We start from the raw sequence: 14,730 nt of genomic DNA on the forward strand, positions 1-14,730 counted from the left end.
AAAGGGTAATTCTTTTTTTTGCGGGAAAAAAACTAACATTCTTCTTCCTGCGCCGTACTGTACATCCCAACAGCCGCGGGCGACAGAGACGGCCCCCGGAGTTGTCGCCGCCGGGGAAGGAGCAGCCGAGGTCAGCCTGCCACTTCCTTGTTCAACTTCGCCGCTCCGGTCCGGCCCGGGAACTACTACTTAACCGCAAGCGTTTCGTTTCGTTTCGTTGGTACAGGGTCGAGATGACGGAGAAGGATTCGGAGATGCCGCACCCGGACGCCCATGGCGCCGCCGCCGCCGCCACTCGTCCTAGGTACTCAACCTCGCCGTCGCGCTAGCGCTGTATGCTGTTCACTTTTCTTCTGGGTGTTTCCGTCTCTGTCAGGGACCGCGGAGGTTGGCTGGATCTGGATGACTGCGACCTAACTCCATGGAACAGGGCATGCGGATTAATAATTAATTTATCCCTGGATGTAGGAATCCTTGACTAGTTAATCCACAAGGATTTGGGGGTTAGGGTTTTAGGTGGTTGCGAGTAGTTAGCTGCCTGTGATTTTCGCCCAAACAAGTTCAGTCAGGCTCTCTGCTTTTGTATGTTCCAATTCTGTGGTAGATCATTATGAACAGATCCATTTCCTGTGACAGCTAAATGCATCGATCCATCTGCACAGACGCTACAATCCCAGTCCAGAGCATGTACTCAGTACTCTACTCCTATTGATTGAAATTCACAGCCCAATCGTGGATATATTAGGTTTGTTTCATTATCGACAGGCTGGTGCTAATTAAGAACCCATTCTTGACCTTGCAGTACATATCTCAGTCTTGTCATTTGCACTCATTTGATGCTTCCCACTTTGTGAGCATTCTATGCATATAGATAGGCAAAGAAACATTCATAGCCTGGCTGTGTTGCCGGATATTGGAATTCAGATACGTGAAATATATGGATGCTTCAGACCTTCAGTACTTTTTCAATGTCATTATCTTTAGATGATGTTCTGTTGTGTGCCGGCTGGTGCAAAGTTAGGAAATTGTACTCCCATTCATCAACTTACTGCTGATCTATGCACAATTTTTGTAGGGAACGGCTGGGAGATGAACATGGATCTGCTTCTGTGTGTCGTGTCAGCGCACTGGAGAAGGCAATTGCAGGGTTCGAGCAGAGGGAAACTGAGGCCGTGGTCAATCCAACCGTGGGGACTCTCTTTGTTTCTCTTGATGAGGCCTATGAATTCTACAACATTTATTCCTGGGAATCTGGATTCGGAGTCACCTATGGACCGAGTAGTGTGGATTCTCATGGAACTAAATGCATACAGCAATTTGTTTGCGCATGTGAGGTATGGCATTCATCCCCCCTTTGTGGTCAAGGTAGTACTTCTGATTTTTGTGTTGCTGATCTCAACCCAGTACCAATGCTCGGAAAAATGTTATATTCTACAGGGGAAACCAAGCAAGGACAGCAATTCATTCCGTCGGTGTGAATGCACGGTGTCGATTCTTTTTCTGAGATCCAGAGACGGTGGATGGTGTGTATGCGAACATCAAGTTGGGCATAACCATCCACTTTCTAAGACGTGTGCGCAGAGGTCATCCTGGCAGTCTCACAACAGTATCGACAAGAACACAAGGGACTTGATTCGCCAACTAAGGGAAAACAATGTGCCACACATTGCTGATAATGAAGCAAAGGATCTGCTGTCTGAGGATCTCAGAAAGACCGTGGAAACCTTTGCTAGGATCAAAGCAAAGGATCCAACATTTGAGTATTCTGGCTTGCAGGTTGATAGTAACTGTAGAGTAAGGCCACTACTCTGGACCAGTGGCCAGAGCGTTCAGTACCAATACTTTGGTGATGTGATTATCTTCGACACAACCTACAGATCGGACGTGTATGGAATGCCGTTCGGCCTTTTTGTTGGAGTCAACAACTACTTCGAGACCATAGTGCTTGGTGGGGTGCTGATGATAAACGAGAAAACGGAGAGCTTCAAATGGGTGTTGAGTCAGTTCTTCCAATTAATGGGTGGGAAACACCCCCAAACTATACTGACCGGTAAGATTACTTCTGTACACGCTTTTCCCTACCCAATAGTATTTTTCTGCAGCGCAGCCATCTAACTTGTTTTGCTTAAAATTCTGTAGATCGCTGCGAGGCAATTGAGGAAGCTGTGTTGGAGGTACTGCCATCCACCACACACAGATGGTTCAAGTGGCATGTCCTTGGAAGGGCAAAGGAGTACCTCGGTTTTCATTACACCAAAAGTAGTAGATTCCGGGTGGAGCTCCACAGAATTCTGACCGACACGCTAACGACTGATGAGTTTGAGAGAGCATGGGAGATGCTGCTAGAGAAGCATGGATTGGAGAACCACCCATTTCTGCAGGAGATCTATGAGGTTCGGCATAAGTGGGTTAAGGCATACTTCAGTGACACATTCTGTGCTACACTGACTAGCACACAAAAGAGCGAGAGCGCGAAACACTTACTGAAACAACATGTTCCACGGGATTGCTCAATGGAGCTTTTCGTCAAACAGTACGTGGAACTGCGGTCCGATCAAGAACCGGACTATGGGTTTGAGGATAAGCCGACTACTATGGTAAGCTTAACTTCAGGAAATTAACAGATTTTTTGTGATGTGTTCTTGATGAGCTAAGACTAAGCTACGGCGAATTATTGCTTTCGTGCAGGATGAGATTGTTCTGAAAACAAATCTGCCAATCGAGAAGCACGCCAGCGAGGTGTACACAAGACCGGTTTACGAACTGTTTGTGCAAGCCATACACGAATCTGAATCTTACATGGTGGAGGCAGTCATCCCCAACCTGAAGTACTTAGCACGGCATCCCAGCAGTGAAACCAGGGAGAAATGGTCTAGGGTGGAATATGAGGTCAAAGTTAGAGAAGACGGTGAGGTGTTCATGTGCGTGTGCAAGCAATTTGAGCACACGGGGATGCTCTGCTGCCATGCCGTCAAGGTAACAGTTATCTTCCATCCATTGCTACTGAAGAATTCTGATCTTGCATCCTTAGCTGCCATATGTACATACACCCTGCAAGATCTTTAGACTGCAATTTGTTTTAGGTGATGATCCACTTGGGGGTGCGTGAGATACCAAGGCTACACGTCATGCCACGCTGGACAACCAAGCCGCTGCAGTGCCAGATGCACTGCCGCGGTGAACCACAGGATGACACGTGCCAGCAGTGCAGGCACTCCGTGCTGCATGATATGCTCTTTGGCCTAGCGCGCCGCGCCTGTAAGGATGAACGGTACTATGAGGTCCTCATGAGCGGCCTCGACAGAATGGAGCGAGGCATGGCCGCGGCAGAGGCAGCACCCCCACCCGGCCGCGCCAAGCCGGCATCACGGAAGTCAAGGAGGAGGAAGCGTTGATTGCTTACTCCTGGATGTCGTCCGAGGCCTCTGCAATGCTTGGCAGGGCGTGGAAGGAGACCAAGCCAGGGTTTCTAGATATGTAGTTTGGATCCCACAGCTTGTTCAGACATGTCAACTGACTTTTATCGCGCGTGTGTGTGTGCGCGTGAGGGTGTGGGGATGGGCGCGTGGGCGCGTGCGTGCATCTGGTATGACTTCACCGACACTGGGTTTTATCCTCGTTGTCTATTTGAGATACGCTAGATTCAGTTAAGGAGCTTCATTATGTCTGTAGAGAGCGTAAGTGGTGATGGGGGGACATATCTGTTTTCAGTTCAATCATCTATAGTGGAAAAAATTAGGGGTATCACAATTTGTATTTTTTCTTCTGAAGAACAGTTGCCTCAGTTCTGCTCGCTGTTAATGAAGTTTATTTGAGTGTGTTTTATTTATATCATTCTTCCTATGTATGACAAGATAGACTACTTGAGCTTTCTATTACTACTACCTCCTGGATACCGAAAGAAAATAGACTCATAAAGTTGCACCTTCATAAACAACTGAATGGTCTTGCAAACAGCCCCTTCCATGCTTAGAAAAATTACAGAACCATCTATTTTCCTTCATCATTTAGATGTTGCACCATCCCATTGTATCATATGGTTAACAATAGAGGAGGGGTTGTGTTAGTAAGGGTCAATGTACCGTCCTGAGACCTAATCAAATTTTCTTGCTTTTGCCGATGCATCTATTTTGAGTCCTGATCTATTGTAATTTTTTTCTACTAGAATTAGTAGAGCCTTGGTACCCCATGTCAAAAGTTTGTCTCTCCTGGCCCAGTGAAGAACAAACTGTCAAGGAGCAGAACTGGGTTTTCAGCCTCAGATGCACGGCCATCAGGTAAAACTTCATTGAACAATCAAATATATATACATGTTGGCTGAAAAGTACAAACATGATATTATAAAAAAGCCAAACTGCATGAGTTATTTCTTCTGCTCATTTCCCACGTGTCTCACTCTCACCTTGGGCCAGATAGCATCGATGTCTGGGATGTAACTGAATATGTGGATGGATTATCTTGAACAGACATGACTGAATTTGCATCGAAAGTTTGTATGCTAATCGCACCTTCCAATGCTTTGATCACAGTTGACATTGAAGGCCTTTGAATGCTGTCTTGTTGCAGACACCATATTGCGAGCTTCAACATTTGAATCACTTCCTCTTGGTGTGAGACCATGTCCTCACCGTGCTTGTCAATCAGATCACTCAAATGATTGTTTTGAGCCTTTTCTCGTAATAGATTTATAAGCTGAACATCCTCCTCGGGCTGAGAGGTGTCAATATTTTTTCTTCCACTTACTATTTCCATGAGAACAACTCCAAAGCTGTAGACATCAACTTTTTCAGTGATTCGCGAAGTTAACCATTCAGGTGCCAGATATCCAGGTGTTCCTCTCATCATAGTCACTACCTTGCTTTGATCCCTATTTATTAACTTACAAAGTCCAAAATCAGCCACTTTAGCATTGAAGTTGTCATCCAAGAGAATATTTTGTGGTTTGATGTCCAAATGAGCAATTATATGCCTGCACTCCTCATGAAGATAGCATAGACCTTTGGCAATATCCAGAATGATCCTCGACCGGGTGCACCAATCAAGAGGGGCATTGTTATGGCGGTAATAGATCCACCTATCAAGTGAGCCTCTTGACATATATTCATACACCAGAAGCCTCTCAGACTTCTCAGCGCAAAACCCAATCAACCTGACAAGATTGATGTGTTCTATGCTGCCAATTGTCTCGACCTCTGCTAAGAATTCTTTCTTTCCTTGTCTAGCACCTTCCAAACGTTTCACTGCAACTTTGTCTTCACCTAATTCCCCTTGAAAAACTGACCCAAACCCGCCGTCTCCGAGCTTCTTACTGAATCCTTCAGTGCATTCGCTCAACTTTTTAAAAGAAAACCTTGCCAACATTCCAGGCAATTGATCAAAATCAAATTCATCTTTCTCTTCATACTTCCTCCTTCGTAGGAAAAGAGTGACAACAATGACAAGCAACACGAGTGTAGTAACGGCTCCAACTGTAGCACCTAATATGACCTTTTTGTTTTCACTAGAGGGGTTAAGATGCACCTTCTTTTTGTTTTCGTTAGAGGGGCTAAGCTGCACCTTGAGGTAAGCAGAAGAGTTGTAACCAACAACTTCAGACTGTATTGATCGCAAGGAGAAGACCTTCGTCACCCACACACATTCTCTAGCTGTGAACAAAACGGCCATGCAGGAGCAGTTCTCCAAGCATGCTTGCTTACACTCCTCGATGCTTGTTGAATTCACAACCATGTAGTTCTTATCAAAGTAAGAAACATTAGGGAGGGACAATAGCTGATGTTGTTGTCTTTGTTGACAAGATATTGGAGTTAATGGTCTGCAGCCAAGGTTTGGCTTACGTTCATCCACCAGCTTGAAGTAGCTTGTACTAGAATTATTCTCAAGTGGACAAACGCATTGCCCCTCTGTGCATATGCCGTACTCCCCACAGACTGTTGGGTAATCACAATCGTCCATCCAAAGGGACCCTAGTACATCAAACACATTCCATTCTGTACCAGACCAAGTATACAGCCTCAAGTGTCCATTGGACTCTAATCTCATGTACTTGATGGAGTCAGTTGCTGGCAATAATGGCATATAACTCTCAGTATCTGGCATGCCTGGCTTCCCAAAGATGGTAAGACTTCCAGTCATGAATGTAACCCTTGTTGGATCATTTCCTGTCTTGTTTTGCCCCATGAGATCTGAAAAGTAGCACTGTGGTGGTGTGGATTCAACAAAAGCATATAATCCATCCACGCATACAGTGATATAGAACTGATTTTCAGTCCAATTTGTTGGAGAGGTATTTGCTGTGAGCCTCATACCTTCCTCGAGTGATTGCCCAACGATCAATGTGTCTGTAGGATGATCAAATGACTGCCACACGGTTGCATTCCTATGATCAAACAACACCAGATTGCCGATCTCAGTGAGCATTATGCCAACTACTGATCGGCCCGAGCTGTTGCTGGACCAAACATGGCTACCATCAGCATCATGAAGGACCAAGTTCCCATCTCTTGTAAACGTAAGGGTGGCGTTCTCCCTGACAGGGCAAGCCCGGTTGGCAGACCAGACTACCTGCGGATTGTCAACGCGGAAGGGGTAAATGAATACCGCAAAGAGAAACTCATCGCACATGGATCTTGAGGAGACACATAAAAACCCTGCACCAATGTAAGCTTCAGGGTTGTGGCCTGGGACAGGTATTAAACCAGTGATGATACGGGGGTCGACGTTTTGAAAGTAAACATTGTTGTTGATCCAAACTGTTGACGGTTTGGCTGGGAAATCATCACTAAAGGTCGGCGCTACCAAGAGCAAAGGTGTTGCAGCTGCCGCCAACAGTAAGAAGAGAATGACAGGACCCATGCTGCTTCACGTAAACTGTAATTAATTAAGAAGAATCAGTTAGAATGAGGAGCAAGGCAACAATAAGCTCAATTAAGAAGAATTAGTTAGCTTCCCCGCAAAAAAAGAAGAAGAATCAGTTAGCACAAGGGGAAAGGTAGCAATAATCTTGAGATGAGCTTGTAGAGTAGAAGCAAGATGGCACGTTCGTCACACCTGATGATATTGAGCCGCAATCGATGGAGAAGATGTGATCACCAAACGAGATGACCGGCCGGCCTCACCGAGGGACTTGGAGTTGTTTTGGGATGGGATTTTCAGTGGTAGGGTGGTCTGGCTAGCAAGTCCCAAAACGCCACTCAGTGAGTGGATGTGTGCTTGCGCCCGTCCAATCTCCATGCTAGGACCATGGAGTGTACGTCGTCAGCAAGTCTCAGTGGGTTGGTCATTCTTATTTTTGTTTTTTAAGCTCAGTGGGTTGGTCATTTGGTTTATGTTTATTGTTGTTAGGCTTGGAAGCATGATGGGTGCTGCATTTCCCAAAAGTATTCATAGGGGTTGAGTGGAACATGCCTGTTATATGGCATCAGTCACAAATGCGTAAAGTTTAAAGACATATTTTTTTGGTTAATTAGAGAGGCATCGCTAGCTCTCAATGCAGCAAAACAACAAAGTGCATATGCTTGTAGTAGCAAGTTGTCCTTACTTGTCCTGATGGTTACCGTGGACTTGTCTCCATAATATGGTATCTCCTAGATATTTTCGTCAAAGACGGATTTGATAAAGCCGCCTAAGAACCTGTGAGGTTTTTTTAGCAGTGAAAAAAATTGTTAGATGTGTTTAATTTGGAAAGTGCTTGTGATTACTTTTTATTTAGCAATTTTGGACCTGACGTTGGCAACCACATGGGTACAGGATGGCTAGGGAATTCGTGTGCGACGATAGTTTGATTGACGCATGAGAGAATTCGCTTTAGGATTGTTTTTTTTTGTTGGCCAATTGGCCAAATTAGTTATGGGTATTTTCATGATTAAATATCACCCACATGTTGAGTGCATCGACCTTTGCTTGTTGCCACTCAGAAGGTGGAGTGCATTGTCATGCATTATGAAACATGGCCCACTTACAGGATTGACCGAATCAATGTAGATCCTAAAATGTTCAATTTAATTAGCGGAATTGTTGGCTCTCTGGACCGTATCCGAAGAATAGATTCTGAAATTATAAAAGCTGAACATTCTTTGTTCAAACATTTACATCACACATATATAGCCCACACATGGTACACTTCAAAACACAGTATCTATAGTTCACACATGATAATTTGCTTCACGGATAACTGAATTCTGAAGTCTGTCCGAAATTCTATAAAATTTCTGTGAAGTACTTTGAGCCCTTAGATTTGTTCGGTAGCATTGACCCAAACACAAATCTAAGACCCCATGTGTTATTGTTCGTTACAAATCCAGCCATAGCAGCCGTCGTCACATTAATGGAATGCTCTGACGATCCCTCACCGGCAGAAAGGGGCCGGGCAAGAGCATGGGAAAAAGGGAGGAACTGCTCGATCGCCCGTGCCTAAATTCAAGCTGTCACCGAGACTGCGGGTGCCCCGGGTGCTCTGCTTGCTAGGCTGCCGCGCCTGCTGGTGGTTCCTGAGATGCCGACCCTGCCACGCTAATCCAACTCCACCATAAATGGTGCCACTGAGTTTAGTCTGGCGTTCTGTGATTTCTGCAACTCGCTTTTGCATCAATTGATTGATGTTATCTCTTGATGTTTGTAAACCTGCATGTATATGCAGGTGGATAGATTAAATTCTGCAATATGAAGGGTATAATGGATTTTGCTTACTTCGGCTCATCGATGGATTAGTAGAGAGCTGCCAATAACGCAGGGGAAATGAAATGCTTGGTTACATCTAATAAGATACATGGTTCAGGTAAGAGGAGTGTCAACCCTGTTCTGTTGTTTTACATGCATATTTGAGTGTACATGGAGTGTTTGTTTATCCTCATGTCTATTCAGTTAAGAAGTATCTTAGCACAGCGAGCTTTTTTTCATCGTGAAGGGGTCATAATCTCAGTTTTTTTTCCAGTTCGGTCATGTACATGTCCAGTGAACTAAGTGAAGTGTCTAGTTTCTTCTCCTCCACAGTTTATACACATCATTTACTGAAATCCCATATGCAATTACAATCCGACCATCTAGGAATTCGTTCTGTAATGTGCTCATGTATGATACAAATTGGTCAGCAGTTCGCGAGTTATTCTAGTTTACATTGCCATAAGTACGACACGTGATCAACAATAAAAGCCGTCGAAAGAGCTGTATACACACACCTAGATACAACTACAGATACACGCCACTAGGATTGCCTGAAGCCATCTTATAACTAATGAACTCTTTTGTGGAATATCAACTTGATACTTTTGCAAAGAGTCAATAAAGGTTCCATATTTCCTATAAATAAAACTGATGAGTAACGAGGTTCTTCCCTTGGCCTTGTCAAATGCAAGTTAGTCCTTGATGAATTAAAACTATCTCTTTACTATTCGTAATTGTGATCAACATTGACGCGACTTTCAGTAAATGAAACCAACCATTTACTTAATTACTTTTCATTTATTATTATATTATAATTAGTTGTTGTGCCGCTTCGTTCATGTACTAGTCTACTAGATGTTATACCACCCCCACAATATCATATGGTAGCTGTAGGAGGGGTTGCCTGAGTAAGGCTCGATGTTCTCGTACATCGAACAAGCCTGATCAAGAATGAACCGCCATATAATTGTTCATGAAGGATAGCCAATTTTTCATTTTTGAAGGTACAATACCATGAGGTACAAGCTCACCAAACAATCAATGATATATATTGCCTCAAAAGTCCTTTTGGTGCCATTTCAAATGTAATTCCATAGTACAAATAGGATAGGATACAAAAGCAAAACTGCATATATATACTTTGAATTTCTTCTCCTCGTTATCCACTTATTTCACCTTGGGCCAGATAATATCGATGCTTGAGATGGAATTGAGTATGTTGATGGATTATCTTGAACAAACAAGAGTGAATCTGCATCGAAAGTTTCAATGCTAATAGTACCTTCCAATACCTTAATTACGAGTGACATTGATGGCCTTTGAATGCTATCATGTTGCAGGCACCATATTGCGAGCTTCATCATTTGAACCACTTCCTCCTGGTATGAAACCATATCACCACTATGCTTATCAATCAAATCAATCAATTGCTCATTTTGAGCCTTTTCTCGCAATAGATTTATAAGCTGAACGTCCTCCTCGGGTTGAGAGTTGTCAATAATTTTTCTTCCACTTACTATTTCCATGATGACAACTCCAAAGCTGTAGACATCAACTTTTTCAGTGATCCGCGACGTCAACCATTCGGGTGCTAGATATCCAGGTGTTCCTCTCATCACAGTCACTACCTTGCTTTGGTCCCTATTTATTAACTTACACAGTCCAAAATCAGCGACTTTGGCATTGAAGTTTTCATCCAAGAGAATATTTTGTGGCTTGATGTCCAAATGAGCAATTTTTCACCTGCACTGCTCATGAAGATAGCATAGGCCTTTGGCAATATCCATAATTATCCTACACCGAGTTGACCAATCAAGAGGGGCGTTGTTATGGGAATAAAAAATCCACCTATCAAGCGAGCCTCTTGACATATATTCATAAACCAGAAGCCTCTCAGACTTCTCAACACAAAACCCAATCAGGTTGACAAGATTGATGTGTTCGATGTTGCCAATAGTCCCGACCTCTGCCAAGAATTCTTTCTTTCCTTGTCTAGCACCTTCCAAACGTTTCACTGCAACTCTTATTTCACCTAATTTCCCTTCAAAAACCGACCCAAACCCACCTTCTCCAAGTTTCTTATTGAATCCTTCTGTGCATTCACTCAGTGTATCAAGAGAAAACCTCGTTGGCATTCCAGGCAATTGACTGAAATCAAATTCCTCGTCTTTGTCTTCATGCTTCCTCCTTTGTAGGTAAAGAGTGACAATAATGAAAATTAATATTAGAGCAGTAATAGCACCAAGTGTAGCACTTAACAACGCCTTCATTTTGTTTTCCCTCGAGGGGCTAAGCTGCACCTTGAGGTAAGCTGAGGAGTTGTAAAGAAAATTTGTAGGTTGTATTGATTGCAAGGAGAAGACCTTCGTTACCCAAACACATTCTCCTTCTCTGAACAGAACGGCCATGCATGAGCAGTTCTTCAAGCAGGCTTGCTTACAGTCATCGACGCTTGTTGCATTCACAACTGTGGGGTTTTGATCGAAGTAAGAAATGTTCGGAATGGTCAATAATTGATGGTGTTCTATTTCTTGACAAGATATTGGAGTTATCGGTGCACAACCAAGGTTTGGCTTCCATTCATCCAGCAGCTTAAAGTACCTTGAACTTGAATTATTATCAACGGGACAACCACATTGCCCCCTAGGACATATACCATATTCCCCACAAACTGTTGGGTAAGCACAATCATTGATTCGCATTACATCATGCATGACAGTCCATTTCTCATCATACAATTCATACTCATACAACCTCATGTGTCCATCTGGATCTAATCTCAAGTACTGGGTGGATTTTGCTTCTGGCAATGAGATACTATCATTCATATTTGACATGCTGAGGTTTCCATTCATGAATGTAACCTTCTCTAGATCATTTTCTTTCATGTGGTCAACCAGAGACGAATAAATATATGAAAAGTAGAGTTGTGGTGGCGTGGATCCAACATAAGCATATAATCCATCTGGGAGTACAGTGATATATAACTGATTCTCTCTCGAGATAGTATTTGTTGCAGAAGTGTTTGCTGTGAGCCTCATACCTTTGGCAAGCGACTGTCCGAGGACCAATGTATCTGTAGGATGATCAAATGATTGCCACACAATTGCATTCATGTGATTAAGCAACACCAGATTGCCAAACTTGGTTAACACCATGCGAGCTACAGATCGGTCGGAGCTATTGCTTGACCAGACGTAGCTACCGTCAGCATCACATAGGACCAAATTTCCACCTGAGGTAAACTCAAGGGTGGCATTCTCCCCGACAGGGCAAGCCTGATTCGCTGACCAAACTATTTGCGAATTATGAATGCTGCTGACAGTGTCGATGGGCGCCGCAATGGATACCGCAAAGAGGAACTCCTTGCATGGGAACATGGAAGAGGAGACACAAAAGAACCCTGCAGCAATATAAGATGCAATGCCAGAGTGAGCTTGTGATTGTGCTATGGCGACGATGTCACAGCTGTAGCGGTTGCGACTTTCAAAGAAAACATCGTTGTTGATCCAAATTGTTGAGGGTTTGGCCATGGAATAGCCCCCCAAGGTTTGTGCGCCAAGATTAACGATGGTGCTGTAGCTGCAAGCCCGAGGAAGAAGAGAATTGCAGGACCCATGGTGGAAACTGTAATTAATTAAGAAAATTCACTTAGCACAAGGAAGAACCCAGCAAGTAATAACAAAGAAGATGTGATCTCGCCAGAGCGATGGCCGGCCTTGCCGAGGGACTTGGGATTAGATTTTTAGAGATAGGATGGTCTGGGTGACTAGTCCCAAAGCGTCAGCGTATTTGCTCTGGAGCGTGGAGTGTACGTTGTCAACAAGTCTCAGTGGGTTGGTCATCATTGTTAGGAAAGCAACTTATCTTTATTGAAGGCCCAAGAGGCATATATATATTACACATGACTTGAGGTGCAAGGAAACTAAACATAGACTAATAAGGACTCCTAGACCAATACTAATACTCCTTAACACCCCCCCTCAAATGCAAAGCGTATGCAATAGCATTGCATTTGAAGAAGTGTAATACTAAAAAAAAATGATAATCCAAATCCGTGTCTTGAGAGTGTCGTCGTAGCATGAAGAGTCTTCAAAACCTGTCGAGTCGCCAAAGGGGATAACGAAGAGATGGCACATCAGAGGAAGACACCGCACCAATAGAAGATACAATAGAAGTATCAAGAGAAGATGGGTTGTCAAAAGAAGATGGTCTATCGAGAGAATAAAGCATTGCTTAAAGAATCATGGCCCATGAAAACCAACGGCGAAAGAAGCTCGGCGGCAAGGGAATGGGCTTAGATCAACAATGCAAAGAGAGGCCACAGAAATCCTATAGAGAGGACAATGACCAGAAAAAGGCTGACAGACATAGGTATGATGGACTCACATGACATGAGAAAACACAAAATATCAACGAATTTGGTGGACGCAGCGAAAAATATAGAAAAAGCACATGCCAGACTAATGCAATGACTAAAAGATCAGCAGCGGCAGCTAGCAAATAGGCTAGCAGGAACGCATCAACTAGCAAGTAGGCTAGCAGAACGCATCAGTTGAGTAGAGCAGCAAAGGGCAGCGGAACAACAGCAGCACGCAGATGGACGTGCGGGAGCAGAGCAGCAGCCAGCCAGCAGGGGCACACGCGGTCGACAGGAAGCAGCAGCGTTGGCCAAGATGAGATCCAGCTGCAGGCAAACGTGTGCGGACAGAAGCCTGCAGCTGCAGGAGAGCAACACGCAGGCTGCTGGAGCTGTACGGGCGGGCCTGCACGTGGAGCGGAGCCTTCCTGGAGCCTGGAGGTCCTTCCAGCCGAGCGCCCCAGCCGAGCGCACAGGAGGCGATGGTCCCGATCTGAGGCAGCCGCCATCGATCCAGGGGCAGGTAGCGGCCCACGAGGTGCCCACGCCGAAGCAGCTGGGCGAGCAGTCAAGGCGCCAGGCGGATCGCGGGGCTGGTGGTGCCATGGAAGACGAGATCGATCCAAAGAAAAACAGATCGATCGAGAAAAAAAATAGTGGATCGCAAGGACGAGTTGCGGCGTCCGGAGACCTAAACCTAGGCTCTAATACCATGTTAGGAAAGCAACTTATCTTTATTGAAGGCCCAAGAGGCATATATATATTACACATGACTTGAGGTGCAAGGAAACTAAACATAGACTAATAAGGACTCCTAGACCAATACTAATACTCCTTAACAATCATTTTATATTTGAAACTCAGTGGGTTAGTCATTTGGTCTACCACTCATTCTTGTTAGGTTTGGATGCATGATGGGTGCAGCACTTGCAAAATTATTCAGAGGGGTTGAGAGGAGCATGCCTGTTATATGGCATCACCACATCAGTCACTCAGAGTAAAGTTTGAAGGCAAATATATGTTGCTTAATTTGAAACGCTTCGTAGCTCTTAATTTTTTCTTTGAGAAGTCGCTAGCTGTTAATGCAGCAACAGAACAAAATGTTTCTGTAGCAAGTTCTCCTTGCAAAGTATTCAACTGAAGAAAAAACTTGTGGAAATATGAAGTATATATGCTTCTATATGCTGTACGTGGTCCAAGCCTGATGGCTGATGATACATAGCTTAGAGCATCTCTAGCAGATCCCTCAAAAGTCATATTTGAGGAGATTTTGTTTTATTTTGTGGAAATAATCACCAGCTAGCAGATCTATCGAAAAGTTTAAAATCCCTCAAATATGATTCGCCACCCCCCTCAAACCAAGGAGAATGGGGTGCAGGGTTGAAGTATCACCGAAGTGCACTTTAGCATCGTTGACCATGTTGGATGGTGGGATAGTTCAAGGGCCACCGCGCCATGGATAGAAATGCCGCCGCAGTTGTAAGTACCAGGAACAGGAAGGAGAGGAGTTTGGCAGGACTCATGCTCTGGTCGGACGGAACTAGAGTCTATAATCAAGAATAATCAGTTGATTCTTGGCTTATGCGAAGCCACCACGAAACTGGGGACGAGCTAGGTAGGATAGTACAAACAAAATCACAAGGTCGCATCTGATGATACTAATCCACCAACGGAGGATGTGATCGCCGGAAAAAAGATGGCCTTGCTGGCGT

The 14,730-nt window shown here is 44.3% G+C and overlaps 2 protein-coding genes and 1 pseudogene across 2 annotated transcripts; 1 reads left to right on the plus strand and 2 right to left on the minus strand.

Annotated features, from left to right (window-relative positions):
• On the plus strand, positions 1–3,810 carry LOC125529039 (protein FAR-RED IMPAIRED RESPONSE 1). The gene is made up of 7 exons (XM_087529153.1): positions 1–130; positions 227–304; positions 1,076–1,334; positions 1,438–2,050; positions 2,140–2,597; positions 2,689–2,976; positions 3,084–3,810. Exons 2-7 carry the CDS (start codon positions 234–236, stop codon positions 3,393–3,395), a joined length of 2,001 nt encoding a protein of 666 aa, XP_087385279.1. The 5' UTR covers positions 1–130; positions 227–233; the 3' UTR covers positions 3,396–3,810.
• A 359-nt stretch (positions 3,811–4,169) lies between these two features.
• Positions 4,170–7,353, minus strand: LOC125529036 (G-type lectin S-receptor-like serine/threonine-protein kinase SD2-5). Its single transcript, XM_087529152.1, has 2 exons — positions 7,048–7,353; positions 4,170–6,867 (listed from the first exon to the last, which is right to left on the minus strand). Exon 2 carries the CDS (start codon positions 6,850–6,852, stop codon positions 4,399–4,401), a length of 2,454 nt encoding a protein of 817 aa, XP_087385278.1. The 5' UTR covers positions 6,853–6,867; positions 7,048–7,353; the 3' UTR covers positions 4,170–4,398.
• A 2,477-nt stretch (positions 7,354–9,830) lies between these two features.
• LOC125529035 (G-type lectin S-receptor-like serine/threonine-protein kinase SD2-5) lies at positions 9,831–12,347 on the minus strand (annotated as a pseudogene).
• Positions 12,348–14,730: the final 2,383 nt, after the last annotated feature.

This window comes from Triticum urartu, chromosome 6A, assembly GCF_056163025.1.
Source record: "Triticum urartu cultivar PI428250 chromosome 6A, HENAU_Tu73, whole genome shotgun sequence".
NCBI lineage: Eukaryota > Viridiplantae > Streptophyta > Magnoliopsida > Poales > Poaceae > Triticum > Triticum urartu.